At 39.0% G+C, this 25,616-nt stretch overlaps 1 protein-coding gene across 5 annotated transcripts in view; it reads left to right on the top strand.

Moving 5' to 3' along the window:
- Positions 1-25,616, top strand: part of LOC122409531 (glutamate receptor ionotropic, kainate 2-like) — a 102,838-nt gene that overhangs the window by 27,892 nt on the left and 49,330 nt on the right. For all 5 annotated transcript variants that reach the window (XR_006260719.1, XM_043417166.1, XM_043417165.1 and 2 more), the window contains exon 3: positions 11,371-11,532. Coding sequence is in view for 4 of the 5 variants with exons in the window: in XM_043417166.1 (XP_043273101.1) it covers positions 11,371-11,532 (162 nt within the window). In the remaining variant the exon portion in view is untranslated. The remainder of the gene's footprint in view (positions 1-11,370; positions 11,533-25,616) is intronic.

Genomic DNA, 25,616 nt, shown 5'->3' with positions numbered 1-25,616 from the left:
CTTCTTTCCTTTCGATCCTTTTTCCCGAGATTCGCAACTCCTTCGCTATTTCCTTCGTGTTCTGAATTTGACGGTGATCGATGAATCTCCGTAGCCATTGGCTGGCGAAGAGAAACGGCCTTTATAGGTGTGATTCTTTTCTCGGAGGATGAAAACATCCGAGTTTTATATTTCCACATGATAATACTGCGGAAACTATTCCGTAGGGGGCGACCCCGCGTTTACTTTCCACTACATTCATATCCCATTCAATATTTTCTAAAATTTTCCGTCCTCCGGACCTAAAAACTTCATTGTGTTTATTCTGAATAAATTTCAAATGTGAATTGTTTTCATAGACTTCCATATTTTCTAAAATTTTCCGTCCTCCGGACCTAAAAACTTCATTGTGTTTCTTCTGAATAAATTTCTAATGTGAATTGTTTTCATAGACTTTGACTACTTCGTCACTTGCATAGAAAACGAAAAAGGACATTTTTTTCATTTTTCTTTCGTTCGGCTTAGATGAATGAACAAAATACTGCGATATTCGAGGTCATTTGACAATTTCAAGACGTCCCTTTATCAAACACTGCTTCATACCACATCTCCAGATACTCTTTCACATTATATACACCGAAAATCATCATTTTCCTGAGCTCTCTTTGGTATTTAATTTGTGAGGTACGTGTATTTATCACGCTGTAAAAGACGCTCTGATAAATGGTCGAGAAGACAGGCGACGAAAAAACTTCTTGGTGAATCCGTCAGCCTTGGTGAAGTGTGACAAATTACTAGAACCGACTCTCCAGGCTTTCAATCTTCAGTTTTTTCATACAGCTATCGACGAGGGGCTAACGGAACGTCGATTTTTCGACATAATTATACATTCGAACTTAATATTACTACGCTGCACCATTTCTTAATGAGTAATTGCTGCTGCAATTTACTCTCGCTCATTGCAGTGGATTTTCGTATTTTGCATTTTGTTACTTCTAGTATCGAGCTGGAAACTCGAATTCTTCATTCGTAATCGGCGTCGCACCGTTATACATAATAAACAAAATTTTTCAATTCCAAATGGAGATCGAAAATCAAAACATTTTCGAACAGAAGCTTCTATTTTCTCTCACTTCTAATTTCCATCGTTCGTAAAATACCAGAGAACCCGGATACACATTTGCTTAATACTTCGTCATCGTGTTTCCTGTCCATACTTCCAACCTTCCGTCCATCCCTCGACCATTGACGCATCCAGTCCCGTAGAATTTCGACCGTGCTTGTGTGCATATGTGTTTGTGGGAATTTTAACGCGAAAAATACAAAATTCGAGGAATAAAGGAAATCCAATTGTTCTCTGATCTACTATTCATGAAAACCAACAAAACTTCGAGCACATCCATTTGTGCAAGAGCATGAAACTGACAATATGGGGAACTGCCATTTCGAAATTTTACGTCAATCGAAATGGCTTCACGGGCCTCGAAAAAGAATCAAATTCGAAATAGCTGCAGAAGAGGAAACCGCAGTATTTTGTGAATTCCTGTTCGAAAGAGTTCGACAAAACTGTGCATTCGTTTCAACCGCATACGAAAGCATTCGAGCGACGGAGTGAACCCTTCAGAAAAATTTGAAACCCCGAGCAACATTATCGAACGAATTAGGATCCGGTTCATCCGAATCTTGCGAAGCATAACATTGTTTATTGAAAAAAGCAACCAAAAAATGGGATCTCCTGAGACACGATGATGACTATAATTGCATTCGATTTCATTTTCCAGTGAACGTCCTCTAATGTATGATATCGAATTTCAAAAGTGAGCAAATGGAACTCGAAGCGTTTAAACGAATCCACGACAACACGAAAATATTGTCAAATCAGAACTTGGCAGTGTTTATTCCGTTCGATGGAAAGGGGGAAAAATAAATAGCCAAACTCGCAAGGACCCTTAAATTAAAAAACTGTAAATTGGCATTTTATTTCAACGTATCGAAAGCGTGACCAGATCACAGCAGTCCTGGGGATTCGCGTGGTTGCGACCAAGTTTTCTTTTTCGAACAAAAATAAATCGTTCCCCGGTTCACTGCAGGAGTAAATATAAACAAATAACTGTGAATCGTAGAATAATCGTGTCTGGTTAGATTTGTTAAATAGAAAAGAATGAAAATAATACATTTAAAGGCGATAAATTTGAGAGAACAATCGAGAACATCGATCACTCCTGAACGAGCCTTTTTTCACTCGCAGAGTTACAACTGCGGTGCGCATCACTCGATTTTCCAGAATTCAACACATGCCAGAATTCCTCGTGCTGTTCAGTGCCTATATATTTATGGGTACATACATGGCTACTGCATAGAGAACATCGAAGCGAGCGCGATGTTGGACAACCAGGGGTGACTAAATGGTCCCACAGGGACGAGACAGAGAGAATGGCTCGCTCGGTCCGACGAACTTCGCGCGTCGGCCATTGTTAATGAGTTCAATTTTCAAATTTATATCCACGTCCGCTAAAACTATACAACGAAGCAAGAACAATTCTCTTATAGGCAAATTTTACTTTGGTTCATTATGCCCCTTGCCCCTTGTCTCTTTCTCTTTCTCCCTTCCCCTTTCCGTTTCTTCTCCCCTTAACGTCCTGCGACGGCAAATATTTTCGGATTGGTGGGTCGAGCACTGTGGACATTAACAATGCTAAGCTGACTGATGAAAAATTAACTATAATAATATGAAAAATTAGTAAATAATATTAAAATTATTAATATTAAAAATTGATAAATTTAATATTTTATTTAATAAACAATCTCCGTTCACTGGATCAAGAATTTTGGAAACTTGTGAAAAACCCTGAGAACACGCAGTTTCCTTAGGAACATGTGCAACTTAGCAACATGCAAAATGGTTTGATAAATTATTCAGTTTGGATGATGCAATTATTTTTCGTTCCAACGATTCATATTGAGCTGCTACCGCATCTCTCGATATTGTATGATTACATTAAATGTAAATACCACGCATTTGCTTCTGTACACTCGAGAAGCTGATGCTCATACTTATGTGCACTCAACGCGCCTCGAGACTCCGCTATCGCATGTTATATCTGTACAGAAACATTAGTTTAATAACTCGTTACCTACACTTCAACAAGGCTTCGTACAGCGAACTACAAACTGCGTGCACAAGCCGTGGCGTTAATGCACTGAATTCTGGTTTTTGAGCACGTGCGCAATTCAGGCTATTAATTCAGGGATTCCACGCGAGGTTCCTTGAATCCAAATGCACTCTCAATACTCGCTTATCAATTCTGCTTGTTGCAAGTTCATTTGTGACCGAAATATTTATGGGGAACCATCGTATTATTCACGGGATGGAATATTATTGGGGAAGTTAATTCACTTTGATAAATAACGAATTAGAATAATTGGTCTCTAATGTTAATGCAACATAAATTCAGACCGATTCTGATGCGATAGGAAATAATATTGGGAGAGCCCATAAACGGGTTTTCACAGCCTCAAAAGTTAGATTTTTAATTCTTACGTCATGCCTTCGTTTTTCGTATCGATATTTGAATTTTTACGTGGAGCTCCCACTTTCATGTTAATGGTACGTCCCCCTTTGGGGATTCTGGCGTTTCGATGTCTACGAAGGGAGTAAAACTGATGCACAGTTCAATGATTAAGTGCACGAGGGACCTTTGAGATCGGAAATTCGACCCAGAAACTACCGCGTTACGTTTAACTTACATTGCTACGGATTCGATCACGTTGAATTAGGGTTGACCGTCCCGAGTTTGAGGAGTCTTGATGCGACAAGCTCAAGCCATCTTTGACGTAATGGTCCAATGCATTCAAGTAGTTCAAGTACTCACAGGTTACATGGCGACATTGGGTGGAGAAAAAATATTCGTAATGTCGACGTAATTTTTATGAAAAAATATGAATGACTAAAAATATTGAAAAGTATTAAATACTAAATATTCAATTTGAATGTGATACTAATTTTACGAATTCAATTGTAACGTGCGAATGTACGAGTCATCGGAATCTCTCGATTCACGCGTCTGATTCGTGCTCAATGCAATTGAATAAACCCATAAAATAGTTTTCTACTGAAGCATGTTTCAATGAATTTCGAGCGTGTTAATTTATCGTCGATTCGATAATCATCGAAGCTCAATGGGTTCAAAAGCATCGCATTCGCGATATTGATCGCGAATTTAAAAATCGTTGGTTAAAAAAGCATCTCGATATTCATTGGAGTTAAAAATCGTTGGTTCGAAAAGCGTTCATGGGTTTATAAGCTGAGCCAGTGGCATTGAATGTACCCTGCGCTTCTAACTTTAGGCGACGTTTTTATTTACACACACACACACACACATACGACACAAACACAAAAAGAAATCTATTTTTCGAAAAGAAAATCTCTCTCGTGAAATGTAAGAATACTTTTTCACGAATTGTATTCCATCCCGCTGTCATGGAACGAATAAAAAGAAAAGCGTGGAAGGGAGTGATCATGAGAAAAAGGAAAATAGCGATGGGGTGAGTTAAGGACGTGAAGTAAGGAACGGCGATGTACAGAGAGGGACGACGTGAGAATCGAAACATCAGTTCTCTATGTAGCCACTATGGCGAGGTGAGAATTTTCCCTGCGAAAAATCTCAAGTTGAATAAAAAGACGAGAGATCCGAGTGCATCGAGAAAATCTGATTCGTGACGATAAAATTTCACTCGCATCTTTCAGGCTGTACACACATCCGAAAAGTTGCGTTGAGAAAGATTCTCCCTCGAAAATTTTAAATGCGACAAGCATAGAGCGATAAATTTCAACGTGCAACTTCGAACTTTTCGGATAACGCGTGTGAAAATCGAAACTTTGCGTTGAGCAGCATTGGTCGTCCCGGAAAACTACTACGAGCCGAGCCGAGGGTGAAAAATCACGGAGAACTATCATAATTAAAATTTCAATTATTTAAATTAATCAGGAAGATACCGCAATGAGAAAAAAACGTTATCGATTCGTAGTACGCTTTGACCCATTAGTTTGACAACTCAAGAGCAAATTAGTTTGAAACCCGATTAAAAATTTAACGATTTTTCCCCATCCGTATATAGCACCGCATAAATTTGTTCCATGAAAGTAAAATAGTACTCGTGCGAAGTTTCGTGTAAAAGAAAATAAAAAATCGAAGGGATTCCAGGTTCTCGGGATGAAAATTTATGGTAATACGAATTTCAATCGAGCAGAGCCTCCTGATTAACTCACCTAATTCGATTAAGGGTATAATTATTTTGTCCATTCCGTAATATAGCCCCGTTAAAAATCGAGTTCTTTTTCTTGATCCCACACTCATTTTTTTCTATACATCCTTACTTTTTTTTACTCACATTATTTTTTTAAACCGGTGGTTCCGTCTTTATCAGTTTCATTTTCTTTGCCATCCCAACGGTTCCAACCGCAAGCCCTATTATCCCGTGGTAATTTGAATTAGTGAGAGAGAGAAAGAGAGAGAGAGAGAGAGAGAGAGAGCGCGAGAGAAAACGTTTCGCAGCCTTCGCGGTGTTATTCTTCCTACGAGCGAAAAGTTGCCGTCTCGCCCAGTTTACGAGCTTCCTCCACTTTGTTACTGCTAGATCCGCTCGAGCATGGATTAATAATGGAAGCAGGCGACCACAAAAAAGGAGCAAGAAAAAAATTCGCGATAGAGGAGCAAGGATATATGGAGGACCTTAAAAAGTAGCAAAAGAATGAATAATAGTTTTATAAATCTAGAAAACCTTTGAGCAATTGGTCGAGAGTATGCTTGTGATCTTCACCATTTTATTGATTTTATTCTCGATTAGTTGTACATTTTTTTCGAACAGCTAACTCACTCGACGGTTTAATTTTCACGACGGTCGCAATAATCCTTCCTTCGTCAGGCTTCTTCGATTCATAGGAAAAAAAACCCAGCAAAGCGAGCAGAAAAATAAATAAATAATTCTAGTCGTCGAAAATTTCGAACAAAAGTCTTCTTTTTTCATGTACGATTTTGTAAGTAGTGCAGTGTCAGAACGATAACGATGGTCTCACGTTAGTACGGAATTGAGATAAAAGACGAGTGAACGACATCTCTGGATAACACTCTTTCCAGCAAGATTCATGGGATCGTGCTCGAGGAAAGTCGACGTGCATGCGAAGAACAAGCATGTGCGAAAAAACCCTTCGCCCCCACAAAGAATCCTTTCACGACTGTGACGTTGTTTACTGCTCAGGCGAGCTCGTAAAATTGTTGTCCTATCTCGCGGACTGTTATCCAGGATTGCAGGGTACGAAAGTTTAGTGTGCATGTGTATGTTCATTGAGACGCAGATTGACCCACGCACATATCAACTGAACTGAAGCCCATGCAGAGCTCAATTTTCCACCGAGCATTTGCGTAACTTTCACTTCAAGTTTTGTCCACATCCGGAGCATTATTTTCACAAAAATTCCGCTTCTATCGGTATATTTGATTCATAGATAATAAAAAATTCTATAAAATCATGGTGTGGCTACATAAAATTCGACACTCCAGTGAATAGCTGACGAAAAACCCCCGGAATTTTGTTCCTCGAACGAAAAATACTGCAAAATACTTTGCCAGGAGTCTCACATGTTCCATCGAATTATCGGGATTCGGTTAATCTTCAAATATGTGCACGAATTCTCAGGATAAATAATGCGAGTGAAAAATATGAAAAATTCGGATGAAGTTTATCGGGAATTCTCGATAAAATTCAGTGCTTGTGACGGGACACTGATTCCACAAAGTACATTGTACCCGCGCATGCACGAACTACGTAACTAACGTTACAGAGATTGTGTACCCATCGAAACTGTGTTTACGAGGCATTATCGAGATTAACCTCTCTGAACCGGTATGGGCAACGATCGAGCGGCTAACCAACCTTAGATCCGAAGGATCTCACTTAACATCCTAAGGGGATTGTTTAAGATTGCTTCGTGTAAATGGAGATTTCGAGGCACAAGCCTGCAACACGATGTTTATGCGGTGTACTTGTGTTACTAGATATCCGTTCTCGCAATTCGATCGAGTCATGAATCAAAGCAGTGTTTACAAGCCGTCGACAAACTCGTGCGTATAATCTTACCGGAGACACGTCCCTGGAATTAGAAACCAAAAACGATGAATTTATTTTTTGAGAAATTTACTATGAGGGAGGTGAAAGAATCCTAGCTCGAATAAATCTCGCTCAAAATAAACGAAGCAAACCAAAACGATTTTAAAATATGTCTTAAATTAATCTAACTTTTCATTTTATTTTATGTTTTTAAATTATTTAACTAATTAAATTATTTGTTTTTTAATATTACAAATAAATTAAAATAATAATTTTAAACAATTAATTGAAATAATTTAGAAACAAATTTTTTAATTAGATTGAATTAAAAATAAATAAAAAGTTGAAAAAACGATCTTATAATAGAAAAATAAAATGAAATGAGGCTGAAAAACAACGTCAGTTTATCGTGGATTGTTTCAACTTACACGAGACAAATATAAGTCAGCAACAAACGAAAAAGTAAAAATGATCGTAAAGCTATGCAACGATCAACTCCCATAGCGAAGATACAAATAAACTTGAGAGAATTAAATCAACAGGGAATAAAATTTCCACTGAGAATCGTAAATGTTATCAACGACACAAATCTCAACGGAAACCAAAGCAGGTAAAAAAAGGTGGGGCATCAAGAATCATCGATACGCAGTACGTGTTCCAAAGACGAATGTAACGAGTAGCCCATTCACATGTTTTTTTCATCAACGATCATTCAAGCCGTTCCCCAACGTTTTGCTCATTCATCTTGTTTGGGACTCGGCCATTGAGAATGAATAACACCGCGGTAAAGGTTTGCCGCAACGGAGGTAAACCGATGGAACAAAAATGAAGCAGCAAGTGAAATATTACTGGAAAAGGGGAACAAACATTGTAAGGTTGTCGAGAAAGGAGGAAAAACGGTGCGAAGGACCTTGCGAAAAAGATACTCCGATGCAGCCGGTCGCACACCGCAATAGGTGCTTAACACGTTAACGGGTTAACATGGATGAGAGACTCGAAAGGGAGCTGGAAGATGTGCAGAGCAACTGAAAAAAGACATTTACTTTGAGAATATAAATACGTATACAAGTGTATGGATTTTCGTACGGGTTGCTGTGAATTTTTGCTTTCTATTTTTATCACTTATACACACATGAGTGCATGTATGTTCGGTCCGTGCTGGCCACAAGCGAAGATAAATGGATTAGTTAGTTACCGGTAGAGGCACGTGAAAATAAACGAAGCGACTGTTGAAGGGGTCCTTTTGGGACTGGAAAGAGAGAGCGAGCGGAAGAAGAGAGACGGGGAACTGGATGATGCGCTTTGCACGTGCTACCGCGTTGCAGAAAACAAGAATAAAAAGAACTCCGATAAAGCCATCGAGACTCGGTTAGTGTCGTTGGGGCAGATCTGCGGTAGTTCCCGATGCGTTTCAACGTACCATTCGTTTAACCAAAGGCATCAATCCTCTTTCACACTCTGCACTGGTGTACGTCACGTTTTCATTTGTCCCTGTCGTGTCTCCTCGCGATGTATTATATTCTGTATGCACGAACGATCCAACCAAAGCCCCATACCTCGACCTTTTATTGCACTTTGTCCGAATTCCAAAGAACGAATGTTCTTCTCCACTTCCAGGACTTTGAAAGTCCACCCAATTCGGACTACTTCGAATGCATCTCTGGACGATACTGGTACCAAGTCCGATGGCTGATTCAGCGTCTTTAACTTTGATGGATTTTGAAGATAATCTACTTTTACGTTTACTTTCGACGTGCTGATCATAAGGGCTGTACACTTGTGGTGGAAAAATCGAAAATTTGTTTATTAGATATTCTTCAAGTATACAATATCTGGAAAGTATTCTCGCCAAATTTCATAAAGATCGGAGCATTAGATTCGTAGCTACGAACACTTCAACCGAGCGCCCGGTCTTGAACGCGATTATTTCAGAATCGTCTTTTTGAAAAATTCCTTTGCGGTATGTACACGATCACTAAAAAACTATTGATCCGATCCACACGAAATTTATACCACTTATTTATTACAACGATAGCTGGCCTCTGGATCAAGGATTTCGTATTCTGTTGGAAAAAAACAAAATTGCAACAAAAAAACCGAAAATATAGCACCTCAAAAAATGAATTTTTCGTTAAGACTGTCGCCATTTTTTTCAAATCAAATTTTTTACAAATTCTTCGTTCACGCTCAAGCTACTATTATAATAAATCAGTGGTATACATTTCGTATGGATCGGATTAATAGTTTTTTAGTTGTCATGTCCACCGCAACTGATGCTCAAAAAAAGGCGCTACTGGAATACAGCTAGAGTTGTGCCATTTTGAGAAATTTTTTGATGAAAAAAATGTGCAAGAACATGTGTACTAATAAATGTGGTTCACAGCTTTTCAATAAACGTTTATTTTCTTGTCAAAAAAAAATCAAGAAAGTCACGTTTTTTCGTCCTCTGCAAGTGTATATAAGGCCTTAATGCTGAATATTCAGCCAAGATTGTAGTGTTTTTCAACTGTTGCGTGAAATTTCTATGAAAAATTGATGATGCAGTTTGGTGAATTTGAGGCGAATAATAAAAGCGCGCATGTGTTGTAACGCTACAAAAAATTGGGAAAAACCTCAAAGAGAACTTCATTGATTGAACGATTTATGACTTCAAACGGCTCATGCATACGTCGCTCATCCACGTACATTCATGAGGTGGATTAAAACTCAGTGTACGTAGACCTGAATAGCAAATGAGAATTAATTCCACCGGTAACCCAATTTATTTGTAGCCTATGTGCGCGGAAAAACAGAATTGAAGATTAATTTGCAGAAAGGATAAAAATCACGAGGAATAAGCGTCTCTTATATTCTTCGTTGTTGAAAAAATCTGACGAAAATATTTTTCGATAGAATTATAAGCAACAACTTTTGAGAGCTTTCTTCTACCCGGAGGTATCGGAAATGTCAGCCATTTTTTTCAACGCAAAACGATTGACAACTGTAAAAAAGAGTTCGCAAAATTTATCATTTTAAAATATTCCCTTGACGGCAACTTTTGTTCCTATTTTTAGCAATTCAATCCTCTAGTTTTTTTCGTAACGTAGTAATCACAGTTTTTAAAAACTCTTTTTTACGAAAAAGACACTTTTGGAATCAACATGAATTTTCTTTCGTATACTGTAAATGATCAGAATATTTTTGCCCTTGTTCCAAGTGCATGTTGGTCTCCAAGTGAGCCAGCATGCTAAATTCATAAACGTCATTCATTCGTGAGTTCATTAGTAAACCAAAGAAAAAAAATGTAAGTGTTCTGAGGATTCGGTGTTGAAAATCGTGGCTCAATAACATTGCGCACATCACGTTCTATGCTGTCAATGTGATTCATCCATAATTTTTTTTCTCCCATATTGATAAGCACCCCGAAGAAATGGGACGTGACTCAGCCTCGAGGTTTCCCATGCTATTTTTCTTCTTCATCTTTTTTCTCAACACGAGACATCTCATCAAAAAATTTCATTCATTCTTTGAAACTCCATTTTCGTTTAGCCATCAGAAGCTTTGCTCGTACAAGACGCGATCTCAAACTGCCAAAGGCTATAGGACAACCCCTATGAAGTGTGTACCAATGATCGTATATCTCGTTGAATTCTTCAGAACTGCCTTTTAACCCGAAAACTTCAACTAAAAAAATCCATCTTTCCTCAGCTACTCGTAAGCTGAACTACAAGAATTTAAACCTCACACGGATCAACAGATTAAAAATCAACTTGTGAAAAGTGTTTGATGCTGGAAGTTGAAAAGGTTGGAAGTAGAGCGTTGCGAGGGTCACTGTTTCAAAGGGGAACTACAAACAGCTATTTTTCAAAAAAATTCAAATTCATTTCTAGTAACAGATAATTTGCATTTATCATTTGAGAGATTGGCAAGTTTATATTTCAAAACGAATGTCGTAAATCAAGATTGAAATCCTCAGTTTTATACAAACAAGAATTTTCTGGCACTCAAGAAAACTTTTTCTCCCATTTTAATAAATCGTTCCGTTGATTTCTCCAGTGAACTGTCGGCCCGAGGATTGCAAATTTCTAAGCTAGAGACAGCATCGTCCGGATTCGAAAAGATCCTCGAAAAACTTTTTTTTCTGACAATTCAACCGACCATCTAACACGGATTTTCGAAATACATTGATTATTGGAAAATCTTGCGAAGAATATTAATCCACCCATTGCTTGACCCACTTTATTTGCTGAATTATACTCTTCGGAAAAACCCGGAAGTAAAAAAATCATTTATTGTGATTCGCAGGTGCAATATTCACTCATGACCAAAAGGACAGCAGCACCGAGCTGGCATTCAAATACGCCGTATACAAAATAAACAAGGACAAAGTTATACTGCCAAAGACCAATTTGGTCTACGATATTCAGTACGTGCCCAAAGATGATTCTTTCCACGCGTCCAAGAAAGGTGAGTTCAAACGTAACCGAAATCTCAACCAACATCATCGATCCAGCAATTTGTTTTTTTACTGCTTCATAAATTTTAAAATAAAAAAAAACATTTTAATCTCAATTTGAAGTGAAACTCCTCAGTCGAGTTAAAAGCAAAAATAACGAAAATATGAAATTTGAATGAACATCAAAAATGGAATTATCTTCTAAAAGAAATTATTTTGATGTCAACTTTTTTTCACCTTTGAAAAGTGCATGAATTTCCGACCATTGCAGCAAAAGTTTGGTATTTCATCGGTGAATTTATTTCTATCCTCATCGCACTCGTTTTCTCTCTTTCGATACTGCGAAGAAAATGCAATGACAAGTGATGTTTCGACATTGTCAGCCACAAATTAAGTAGGTGAGAGGAGCAGTGTGAAATGATCGGGTTCGTCTGATATTTACAGCATTTCCCATCTCTATTTCCAACCAGAGAATGACCTCGATCACAAAATTAGGGTTTACTTTGTTCCATTTTATTGGCGAGGGTCTCCTCTGACGTTATTTTAAAAAAAAACTTTGCCAATAGATGCAAAATGAATATTTGAATTCACACTCACATACGTTGAACTCCGTACCGCATTGACATCTTTCCGAATCGATTTTCTCGAGATCTGAAATCTACTTGGAGCCTCGGTATTCTTAGCAATGCTTGGGCACCGAATATTTCAGCAGGTCCAACGGCGATCGGTCCGTGGCCTAATTTTTCGTGTCGGATTCCGGCATGGCAGTGTGGCAGAAAATATCCGTTCTACTTTTTGTTCGGTTGTCGTCGAGCATGACGTTTCGCAGGAGGCAGCGACCAGAAAACTTTTCCTGCGCTCTGCCTCGCAAATTTCGGGTCATCTATCACTGGAGATAAGAGATAATTGTGCTCGAAACGAAAAAAGCTATTATAGAGCAGTTCTGACGACTTGGAGTAGAAAATAGATAAGGAAAATTAGCCTCCATGTGAAACTACTGACAAGAGGCCAACAAAAATAGTCGGAGGACCACATACACGAAGAGTGATTCTTGCTGTAAATATCCTGCGAGAAATATTTAATTATTATGGACCAAACAACAGTGGCATTGATTAGACTCCAGTGAATATTGTTTACTATTTTTTTCCATGATATGGAGCTAAACAAAATCACGTTCCACATACGAATCTTTCTTGTACGAAAAAGATTCTTTGGCTAATACCAATTCCAAGTGAATTGGGTCGTAGCCTGTGCAAGCAATTCTCGTAGGGGATGAAATCGCTCGAGGAGGATTAAGTGATTGTCTTTTTTCGGATTGTACCTACAGATATAGCTGATGGAGGGTGGCTCGTAGATGTCACGTACCAGCGTAGTTACCGCATAACTGTGTAACCTAATGTGGGGAATAACATTAGGGGACGAGGTCCCAAAGATTTTGAGTTCATTGTAACATTTATTTTTTTACTCAACAACAAAGATGTTGATCAGTTTTATAATTAGGGAGGGAAATAAACGATTTAGAAAAACGAGAGGTTAGCAGTGAAGAAATAGAAATTTCTTAGAAGTTCGTTATAAAAAAAATTACACATTTCGATTATTCTATAGAAGAAATTATCTTGTGGAATTATCGATCAATTTGTCTCTTAGGACACCAAAAAAATTAACAAGAAAAGTTATACCGAAGAATTGGCTCACTCTTGCATACTTCCACACCATCACACCAACTTCTAACAATCTTCTCGTAGCCCTTTTTCTTTTTTAAATGAAATGAATGATATTTGTCATTGGCACACTAAGTTTTTGAATTTTTTTCCATAATTATTTTATTAATAAACTCATTTCGTGAGTCGCTCACGAAAGCTTTCGTGAAACGTTCTGTTGCCATTCAGGCAAGGTCATCTTACTCGTGGCTTTTCTGCTGGATTTTTCAATTCAATTTCCCCCTTTTCATTCTCCGAGTACATTGTGATATTAAACAGGGGAAGGCATTTTGTTTTTTTTTCTCGTCTCTTTTCAAATACGACGATTCGAAACTCTATTATTTTCATGATTTAATTGTCGACAATGTCGAGACCTTTTCAGCGTGAAATGTTCAACGGATACAAATGTGAAATGGAATATCGTCGATAACGAGACAATGCTCACGGAGCGCTTGTCAATTCGATTATTTTTGCATGGTTTCTTCCCCTCGCAAAATACTGTGGAAATAAAGCAAGCCGTCGAAAATTGAATCGTTAATGAGACAATCAGCGGTGGAGAAAGAAAAATGAGACAAAGAACGAGAGGGACAGGGCAAAAAATCGACGGATGGAGCGACAGTGCTTTTTACAGATGTAGCATTTTTTCCTTCCCTCGACCCGATTTTAATGAAAGTTTTCGAAAGGAATATTACGTACATTCACATCAGTACATTCTCAGTCTTCATTTTGGACGATTGTGTCTTGAACCCGAAAATGCTGATGATTGAAAATGGAAAATTCCTAAATAATCAGCAACGATTTTTCGTTCTTATCCATTCACAATGGTTTCCCCAATTTTCCAACAATTTTTCCAATTCAACAAGTTTCAATTTGCACATAAAATTCTGCTCGTCATCGAATGACATTGGTAAAAGGATGAAAATAAATTCGTTCTTCACAGCACTGAAACTGCGACATCGATGAGTTTGCTGTACCAAAATTTCAAATGAAAATCTCCAATTTCTAGCTTCCATATACACGAGTGAATTGTCTCGAAGCGAGAAAAAGAACGGTTATTGAACGTGGTTCGCAGCACATATATAAACTCGGTGGAACCGTAGTTCAATATCTCGTCTCTCGTTAGTCTAACGAACGATTATTCTGCACTGTTCGTGGGGATGTTCACTTCTTGCTCCGTGGATCCGACGACCCCTCGCATTCATTTCTATGCGTCCTCATTTCTTCCGAACTCGAATCCCTGACAATCCGATGTACAGAAATAAATCGGAAGCAGAAACTACTGATAGATCTCGTCAATTTATGAGCGAACCACGGAATCCTGTCGCAATGAGTTTTTTATTCTTACTCGAGGTTCTTTTCGATTTGACTTTCCAATTTTCATCGAATCGCTGGGACCAGGCTGGCAGATTTTTCCAAAAAAACAATGCAGCTTCTTTGGCATCAGTTTGTTAACGATACGAACTGAAAAGGAGGAAAATAATGTTGGAATTGCCGAGAACAATGTTCATGGGACTGTGAAAACAATCACTGAAAGAGTTGAACAGGGAATGAGTCGAATTCGAATAGCAATAAAATAGTATTGCCAACTGTGAAAATGTTATGTGCTAACTCATATCACGAGAAAGTCTCGCGTTCATGTTTATCATAATAAAATGATAATCGTGGAAGTACGTCTTACGATGTGAAGCACTCTTCACAATCTCCTCTGGCACTTGCTGTTCTGGCGTATGGCCCATTCGTTCCATGAACTTGAAGCGTTATGCGGGCTCATCGACCATATACATTTACTATTCCACATAAGCTCGTGAACTCCCAGATTTTACTGTTATATCTGTCGCTCGTATCACAGTTGTGAGTCAATTTATAATGTGAAATTCAGAGCGAAACAGTTTCACGTTGCCTTATCGATCGTCAAGTATATTTTTTTATAGTTCGACGAAATGAAAAGCTTTTACGAGATTACGGTAGCGATCGGAAGAAATGAGCTTCGATTTTCATCTGGAAATTCTATTGACGGGAGCATGAAAAAAAGTTTCGTCCTATTGTTAGCTATTTTTCATCTGTAATGTGAAACAAACGTTTCTTCGAAAAGGGTCATCCTTTTTGTTCACACTCGAAAATTGTAACTCTTCAATCTCTCAGTCGTAATTTTATGCAGGCAGAATATTTCCCAAAAATGCTTCGCTCACGACCTCCAATTCGTGGACCTTGGAATGAAAATCAATCTCATCGAATATTGCAAACGTTTTTACTCCTCGTCGATGCGAGGCCTCGGAACGAGACACTCGTGCCACTTCATACCTCGAAAGTTCGAGGGTTACTGGCAATATCTACTAGACACATAGTCCGAGGAGGCCGTATATCGGGTTCTTTAGGAAGGCCACTTTGTGTCTACGAAGGGTACGCTGGGTCGATGTATATGGGGCACTTCATAACGAATTATCGCGATCGTCTTGTCGAGTTTAACATATTTAACTCTCATTTTTCGTGCATCGAATCAACGAAATTCATGTCCGAATTATCATTTCGAACATGCAAATTTTTTAAATTTACACAAAAGAGTGAAACTGAAGATGTTGGAATGAAAAAAAAATCGAGAAATTTTTACGGAATCTTTGTGCTCGAGAAACGGAAATAGAATTTTCCAATAAAAAAATCCTCTTTCGCTTTCGAAGATGTAAGACAGCAGCAGACGAATCGAGAGGCCATTTTCATTTTGTACAGAATCCTCGGTTACAGCGTTGTGTCACGTGTTCGAGTGGGTCTCTTCAAGCCCCGATGCCCTGGTTTCGACACCATCCATAGACATACAAAACAGACTTATGTGGGTCAATTGCCAATATTCATATGTATTTTCACGAGAATAAAGCTTCAGTCTCAAAAACATTTCTATTTGACTAACATTCGAGGAACGTTTCTTTCAGTAAACATAACGAAACGAATACATTTCTATCAGGTCAGAAAAATAAATAATTTTTTATACGATCGGAGGAGCGTGATTTACTTCCTTTCTTCTTCACGAATCTTGGCAAGATGACCATCCAGATAATTTGTCTCCTCACGTTTTTTAGGATTCTTAAGGTAGATCGTGCCCGAAGGATCGTTTTTTATGGGTGTCTAAATTGGACCGATTTTTACTCCCTAATTAAAGATATTATCTCTTTAAATTAATGTCAAAGTTATTGATTCAAAAGTGTAAATACATTTTTTTATTAAGCCATCAATTAATCGGAGATCCATTACTGGCTGAACCCGAAATTTCATTCATCCCTGGCGAAAATACTATTGTTTTTTTATGTCAAAAATCACATTAGAGAGCGTAAAGGGAAAACACAACAGGAAATGAATCGAGAAAAAAGTATTAATAAAAAGCAAATGTGAGGTTATACGAGTGCTCATTATCAATTTCGTTCAATCTTTAACGAAATATATCTTTATTACTGGTAAGACAATCGTCTCAAAGTTTTTCCCAAACCTTCAGTGTATACTTCATTGTTGTTGTGTATTTTATTCATAAACTTAGTAAGAAGTGTTCATTCGTTGTATGAAAAGATAAACGATTTTTTACGCATAGTCCCTGTGTATTTTTCTTCATATTTAAACACGTTTATCTCAATAACCCATAAGACGAATCCTTTAAAAGTTGGAATGGATAGCAGTCGACTGCGGCCCATTTAAATTTTGTGTAAATTTCAAGACTTTCTTAAGAAAATCGTTTCGTGCATGAACTACCTTAACCCGTAGACACCACACTCCCTTTGAGGTCACACACTCACCACACTGGTGCGAATTTGCACTTGGACTTTAAAAAACTTTTTATTTCATCCATGAACGTATGGAATTAATCTTACAACGAGACTTTTTAGTAACCGATTATAATGATATAAAAAATTGAAAAATAAGGTTTTATTGTAGAAAAATGGCCAAATTGAAAAAAGGAATTTTTAAATTCTACATACTTGAAATTTTCGTCGATGCAAATTTGCACCAGTGCGGTGTCTACGGGTTAAGCAATAAAGAACAGTCAGTGAATGTTCCAAGTGCAAAAAAAAAAAACAAAAAAAAACTTATATGAAAGTGAAACGAAGAAAATCTCTCGATGCGAAACTGCTCATCTCGAGGAAAGATTCGGTTGCGTATATGCGACGTTCTATACACCCGCAAAATGGCCCCAGGTTAACCAAGTTTCGGTCGTGATCGCGTCGAGACGTTTGAGAACGCCGTCCATTTCTCTCATTGATCCTTCTCGAACGATCGTACATGTATAGGGATAGATGGACAGAGATAGAAAGCAATGAAACGAGGCACAATGGAACAAGAGGAACCTCGATCCCGGTGTAGATGGAGGTCGAGGAGAAACTGGCATCAACGACTACGACAACGAGGAGGATCACGAAGAGCCGGCTCTCGCCGGAAACGACGAGATTCGGGCGGCTTTATATTCCCTCTCTCGTCCTCTTCCTTGTCAGAATGAAGCATGGATTCGAGATTTTCATGTTTTCTTTTTTCATCAGTAGTTAAGATCTGAGAGGCTGTCGATGATAAAAATGACGTTTGATAAACCTGATTCATCAGCTTTTGGAGGAAAGTTACTGTTCGTAATGGGGAAAGGATTTTTAACACCGATTCCCTGCGGGCTCGTTTCGCGACTAATTGGAATGATAGAAGATTAGATCGAGCAGCGAAATTCGATTAGCGATATTCCTGCGTCTTCCTCGGGCCTGAAAATAATTGATGTCAAACTTTATCAATGTCAAATAAGATTCAAAAGAAAGTTCATTAAGAAACTTTAGAAAAATTACACCGGTCTTTGGGATTTTCGAACGAGTTTATTCATTTTTCCAGTAATGATTCAGTTGCCTTCGCAAAAGAAAAAACAAACTTTTGCACCAAGGCCAGAGAGATTCTTAACGAGCCGAGCAGGAAAAGTTCTTCACGAGAAAAATTGCTGCTGAACATCTATGCACAAATTAGCTAGAAGTCAGAAAATGAAAAACAGCAACTCGCCTCACTCCGATAAGACTGGCAGCAGGATTGACTGCAGAAATAGTAACTTCGAAACTGAAGCATTTTTTCCTCCTCCCTTTTTTTTCTGCGAGTTGGAAATTTTTTAACAGAGCTGGAGAAACTCCCGAGTCTCGTGAGGCCCAACGCACAAATTTCAAACTCGCTGAGATCTTTGAGCACTGGAGAAAGAATGAGCCAACGGATTTATATGGAAAACTGATCTCGCTCGTTCGATTGCTTTCACTAGCGTAAATTGATTCCAGTCGAGCGTAACGGATTTAACGCGCAATTACTCTTATTGAAGGAAAAGCTCCATTCAAACCCGCAGAATATCTCAGCTGTATTCCTTTTTTCCACCATTTTGACAGAGAATTCTTTGCCCCTTTAGATGAATGGTGAACATCAAAGACTGTCGAGCATTCGTTTCCTTTCGTGCTCCGCAACGTTGAGAAAAGACGCACGCGTCTCTCCATCTGCAAAGCTCACGGATCGCTGCACTGCCATTTATCGAATATACAGACTGACCGCGCGTCTCTCCTTTCACTTTTTCCAATTATGAGAAATGATTCTCGTTGTTAGATTCATTTGGATTCATGAACTCCTGATAACAATGGTATTTTTTGAATGTCGGGTGCGCACAGCATCAGGCTTTTGGGGGGTAAAATCAGGAAAATTTTCCAATGAATCTACCACCTAACACTTTAAATATAATACATCATGCTATCTTCCCTTTGAAAGAATATAACGTTTGAAGTATGAAAAACAAAAGTGCACTCACTTTTATTTTGCAATAACTAAAGCACGTTTTCATACAGCGCCAACTCAAGGCGAAACGCCGGCTTCATATTGACATTTCGATGGCTTGAAGCAGTTTATTCCTTGGTTCAGGAGTGTCTATGGTGCAATCTAACCTTGCTTGATGGAATTAGGCAGCTAGAACCCCGACCTTGCTGACCGATGCAGTTTTATGGGACCTGGAAGCGCGTGTTACGTAGAAGCAGCATAAAAACCACAAAGTAACACAGGATCATGGAAAAATTCGTTTGCCCGCACGAACAAGAATGTCCGTCACCATAATAATTCTCACTCAGACTGTTCAGCCTTAAGAATTGCCCATCTACGAAATAACGAAGAAATTAATAAAACAGTTGAATGCAATTATCGCAGTCAATGAGCAAGGCTAGCCGGAGGCGCGAACTACCGGAAGTTCACGCTGCGGGCTAAGCGAAAAGGAGAGTGGAAGTGAGGTGTGGAAAAGATAGACGAAACTTCAAGATCGGTGCTCCTCCTTCTCTTTTCCACGTGTTCACGAGCTTATAGAAATTTTAATGAAGTCCGCTCGAAGCAGTTAGCATGATAACTCATACATATATTCTCGTTGGAAATCGCTGAAGGCACCGCATCGGCGGAAGGGGGTCAAGATGCATCTCAGATTATAGTTTGCACCGTCAGAGCTCCAGTAGCCAAGTCACCTCACTCCCAACCTCACCTCACCCCTGCAACCCTACTTCGACGCGCATCTTCTTCGTTGCTTTATAATTCAAGTGCGCCGCTTTTACTCGAAGTTCAAAGCCAATTTTACCACCGCGGAGTTTCGTCTTTGCACTGCCTACGACGAGAATCCGTTCACTTTTACCTCGTACATACTCTATTTCTCTATCGCTCGCTTTTCAAATGCGTTCTCGTGACAACCATGCACACACGAAATTATAGAAATGGAAGCCTTTAAACTACAATGAGTCTAAAAATAATTCATTCGTATTATTTATTTCATGAATTCTTATTAAGTTTACACGTGCAATTACGGAAATTCGAGGAGTAAAAATGATTGCGATCCGATTGATGATCAGCTCGAATCAAACGAATGAACGTTTTCATTCCATCGAAAAATGTTGTACCGCATGTGTAAGATACAAAAAATATTCGGCTGATTAGAATCTTTAGATTTTTCTCGAGAACACCCTTTAATATTAAACCAAAGTATTCCGATTATGCCATCATGGAATTATTGTATTCACCACGCGCGACTTTTGTTAACGAAAAAGGGTGTAAGAGAAACGAGAAAACGGGAGTGGGCGAGAGGTTTGTGGAAAATTAAACCGGAAAACTGTGAATGATGTTCACAGCAGATTCGTCGCGTCTTTAATCATAAACTAGAGACGGGAGGAAACGAGGGATCCTCTATCTCCGATTCATACCTCAGAAGTCTTCGTCTTGTTCTTTCATTCAATTTTCATGAGACTCTCAGTATTTTTGGTATCCGGAAAAGTTCGTCGTCGCACAAAGGATGTTCAGCATAAAGGAGTTAGTAAAAACAAAAGCGGGACTGGCGAGAACTCACCCCTTTATGTTTGCCGCAGGCTCTCATCGTCGGATATCGAGCGTGTGAACGCGTCAGCGAAAACTCGTGATGCAGAAAAATTCGCTGTCCTGTTGCTCTCGCTTACTTATTCGCGAGCGGCGCGGCGACGCTTCTTTGATGTTGTTCTTCACTCAGATTTTCTTCCAAATAGAACTGTCCCTTGGCACCGAAACAATCCCTTCCTCGTCGATCGAAATTTTTCGTTAAACACTCCTTTTGTCGAGGCACTGTGCAAAGTTCGATGGAGGAAATGAAAAAACGATTTTCAAAGCAGTTTTACAAAGTGTTATTGCGGAATAAAGTCCATTGTTTTCTCAAGTTTCGTCACAGATATTGGACTCGTACGAGCACTCTGTAAATTGGTTATCAGACTCACTCATAATTTCATTCAAACAGGCATTCGTCTCGATCCTCATAATCTTGGAAATGCAACGAGGAGATTTTCTCCGAATGTTTATCCCTCACGAATATATTCGGTTGCTGAATTTTTGTTCACGCGGTAAAAATTGACCCGTGGAAAGTCTCCAAGTATGAAGAAGCAGGGAAGCGGAGGGCATTCCGGGTCAGAATACATAGAGAAGGCGTGAAAGACCGGAGTTCCCTCGTAAGCTCGCGAAGTCCCCGTTCTTGGCAAGTAGAAATGCAATGGAAAGAGTTTCTTCCTCGTCCCGTATTTTCACAGGCTTCCTCTCACGCTCTTTCCGTAGTATCTTTTGGGTTCTTACTCAATATATGCCTCAGGGCTCTTCACCTCGACGATAAATTTCTTGCCAATGGCATCCGCGTACTCTGTGACTGCTTCTTATACGAGACTGGAATAATTATGGCCAGGTCGAAACTCGAACAAGCTTTCGGGGTTTACAATATTTCTATCGTCAACTCAGCGGTGGAAGGGCGTCAACACTATCGCTTTCTCCTGTCAAATATCGTCTTTCACGACTTTTTTTTATCCCATTACTTCGGTATGCGTAAGCACTATGCAGCACCATCAAAAAATGTCTTTGACGATTATTTTAAGAGGTTCCTCCCTTCGCAATGAAATTACCTGGGGGAAGAATGATGAGGCATGTGAATGCTGCATATTCGCGATAGAAAAAACACTTTAATTCAGGAGCGTGGAATCAGATCGAAAAACTTTGTTTTCTAAGCCATTTCTCATTTTGAAGACTTGGGTATTCTCGTCCATATAACATCGTCCTCGTTACTACTGATTTTTACATTGGATTACCAAGAGATTGTAAAACGTTCACCCTCCAAGCGTTGATTTAAATTCTTTATTATCCAATCCAATTTAACGAATTGCACCGTTTTCAATATCGAAAAAGTCTCTCACAATGAAGTACTATCCAATCAATAAAGAATGTAAAGTTTCGGATGAAACATGCGACGATTGAATTTCTCAAGTGACTTCGATTGTCAGCGATCCACGAATTTCAATCTTGACAATCGCACAGTCCTCCAAATTCGAAAAACTCGATCGCATTTCATCCTTTATTTCAATCGCATAATACAACGATCGTATCCATCAACGCGATACGATATCGATTTCATCGAAAACTTGTGTCCTGCGACATTTCGTCGATTCGACATTAATCCTGAACGGGGAAGTACAAGGAAATCCAGTTGAATCTTTTCCCAAATATTTTTCTAGTTCACCAGCCATATATAGAGACTGCTCAAACTTTTCATTCCAGTTTTTTCCTCTTACGATTTCGCCGATAAACGCCGAATGAAATTGCGTTTTGTCCGATAAACCATAAAAATTGTCGTGCGTATTTCGCTCGGCGTATATCGGAAGAGAGATCCGTTCTCTCTGTTATTCGGAGCTGAAACTGGATCATAACTTTGATAGGGGATAACACTCTAAAAGACTATTTTCTGTATACGTATATCAGATAGGAAAAAAATGTCTATATGAGTCGTATACAGATATGCATTAGCAGTATTCCAGCGTCGAAGAGATTAACTTTACTATTTATTTCGCGGGTGCTCTCTGCGCCATCAGCGACCATTCAACATCGCGCGTTCTCTTTTTCACTCGCGCGTGCCCGCTCTATTTTCTCGCGTGGTCTCAACGTTGCAAAGTTTTTTTCATTCTCTTCGAGAGACCGTAAACAAATCTGTCGGGCTAGTTTCATCCGACCGCGAGCCTGCGAAGCAGCTCTTTTTTTAATGTTCACTTCCATTTGGTCGGAGAGCACGGCATTCCTTTCAGACCTACAATTTTTGTATTTGTTTTTTTTTTGCTTGCCGCCTATTTCTATAACGAATCGTATTACACTCCCGCATCCGCGAGCACGCTTCCTCCACTCATATATTTACATGCGAGTGTGTGCACGAACTTCCATTCGTGTGTCGAAATCGAATTGCCAAAAGGAATCAATAACGAGAATAATAAAAATTGAGGACTGTCGCGTAGACGAAGAAACGAGAAGGTGTGGAGTTTTTGACTCGGTTGAGAAAGCGCTTTCGAATTGATTTTTATTGCAATTTCTCAATCCGTCGATAGCTCGGTTCATTCTCACGTTCTACTCGTGGGGCTTTCACCAAAATGAATTCGCACCTACGAGAGGAGGGGAGAGGAATAATGAGAAAAGCGTAAACTAATTATCCTCGATGGGAAATAAATTGATGAAAATTCCACCGTAATTGAATTTCTCTTACATAGAGAGAGCATTACTGCGATCAATCTGCTCAATGAGACGTAGAACAAACATTTTATAACGAGTGGATAGGAAAATACATAGTTGGTCCTGTGTACAGTGCACAGAACGTTGGCTATGCTGTGTGTACGCCTATCGTGTCGTCTCGTTGCGAATATCATGTCGAGGAACCTTCTTTCAACAAGCGCATCCGCAGTTCACCATCCCATACATCCCCATCGTTGTGTCGAGCAAATCGAACGAATTCCGCGTTGAGCCGCCTGTCTCCGCGTTGCTTCACCAAAGAGAGAGACCGAGAGTATCGAGATTGTAGGCAAATAGGGTGAAAATCCACTAGTCCTCCTCTGCCACACGCGACGTAGGCAAACATCGACATTACGATATCGGTAAAGCATTTCTCGATCCCTCCACATGTCTCTCCCTCTCTCGCTCTCTCTCTCTCTCTCTCACTAACTGCCTAGAGCGAGTTCTGCAGTAGAGACTCGCACACTGTGTACGGAAGCACTATTACGAAGCCTTCCGCATACGCTTCTTGGGCCGGGAACCAAATGCATACGATGTTATTTTCTTCCAGTAAATTCACGAGAGCAAAAGAGACAGATATTGGAGTGAAGAGAAAAAAACAGGTGATAAAAAAAAACAATTGTGAACGAGAAAATTGCTTTCGAAGATAAGCTCGTGCGATGTTTTTCCACGATTATGGGCATGGGGAATAAATACACCTACGCTTTACGCCTCTGATCTTCGGCCAATTACATACCAGCTCGAATCGCTAGTCGAGCGATCCGTGACGCAGATTTATGAAGGAACAGAACTGCACTCGACATCGGAGTTTCTACTTTTTTCTTTATGATGGAGTAAACATAAGATCGTGGGATAACGTTGTGTTCGCGAGTACATAGAGAGAATTAAAAGATTCGGATTTTTGCTACAACTAAAGCGTCGTAGGACGAATCGAATGTTTGGAAATGTTTAACACACTGTGGAAAGCGTCAATTTTCATAAAAACAAAATAAAATTCCTTGCGTTCGTGGGACGAAATTTCACTTTATTTTCATGAAAATTTGTACTTTTCTCTCGGAAAGTTTCGAAGGATTCGAGCTCGTCCCCGATCTCCGTTGCTGTAAAGTAATTTTGTCCTTTTACTTCCCATCGAGTATAAGCAAATGCTTTGGGGATTTTGCTATTGGGATTAGGCCCTGTCCCTTTTTCCCCTATAAAAACGTAAGCTGCTTTCTCAAAATACTTTCCATCAAGCAATCAATTTAAGGGGTCTACCCTAATTAGAATTTTCAAAAAATCAATTCTTTTTCAGTCATTTTTGAAAAAATGAAAAATCTCCTGATATGCGCTATAGCCCATTGAATCTAAGACCATTTTTTTTCTCCGATCATCTTTCTGCACGAAAACTGAGTAAAATAAATATAAAAAAATATTTTGTATATTTTAAGAGTGTATTTTTTAGCCCTAACACTTTTTATATTCATATTTATAATTTATACGGGTCAATAAAATCGTGAAAACAGTCTTTTTTGCCCATTTAATTAGGCTCGACCCCTTAAATACCCCTCAGATGATAAAGAACATTAAAAATCATGAATTTTGACATTTTGCTTTCAATTAAATAAAAATTTATTCAATTAAATAAAAAAAAAATTAAAATTCAATTAAATAAAAATTAAATAAAAAGCATAATGAACACGCAATTATAAATATCCGCTTAATTCGGCGAGTGAGGTTACGTGTTCAAAAGGGTCATCATTCAACCAGGATTGAAAGTGCCATTAAGCCATCTATAGCCGAGACCCTAGAGACTACTGTTGACGGTATGACGGAACGTTTTAATCCTTGCGGCATTAACCCGACGTTTAGAATGGTCGAAATGAGGGTTGGCTTGGGGCAAACGTCCCCCAAATCTACGTTAGTTCTGGCAAGGCGTTCGTACATAAGATAGGATTCTGTTTGACTCTGTAACGACCCTGTTCCTAATATATAACCAAAACTAAAGATAACCAATTCCCGAAGGAGGTCATGCGAGGGTTAAATCTCGAAGAAGTTGCCTAATATGGGGGGAGCATTTTGAGGCTCCTAAAGTGCAGTGTTAACTTGCTTATATTGAAATATGATTAAGCATGTGTTTACGTCGAGCCACGAATCACACCGAATAACCAGACAAATGTCTGTAGAACGGAGATGTGAAGAAAAACATAAAGCCAAATTCGTTATGTTAAAAAAGTGTTTTAAAATGAACTCACTCAACAACGAACTACATCCTCGAAATTTTTTCCACCGACTCCATCAAGAATTTTACGAGACCATACTGACCTTTTTTCCTCGTTGACATAAAAAAATCCTGCTATTAA

The sequence above is a fragment of the Venturia canescens genome, chromosome 4 (assembly GCF_019457755.1).
Source record: "Venturia canescens isolate UGA chromosome 4, ASM1945775v1, whole genome shotgun sequence".
Taxonomy (NCBI): Eukaryota; Metazoa; Arthropoda; class Insecta; order Hymenoptera; family Ichneumonidae; genus Venturia; species Venturia canescens.
Note: the sequence above shows the minus strand (reverse complement) of the source record. Positions and strands in the feature narration are given on the sequence as shown.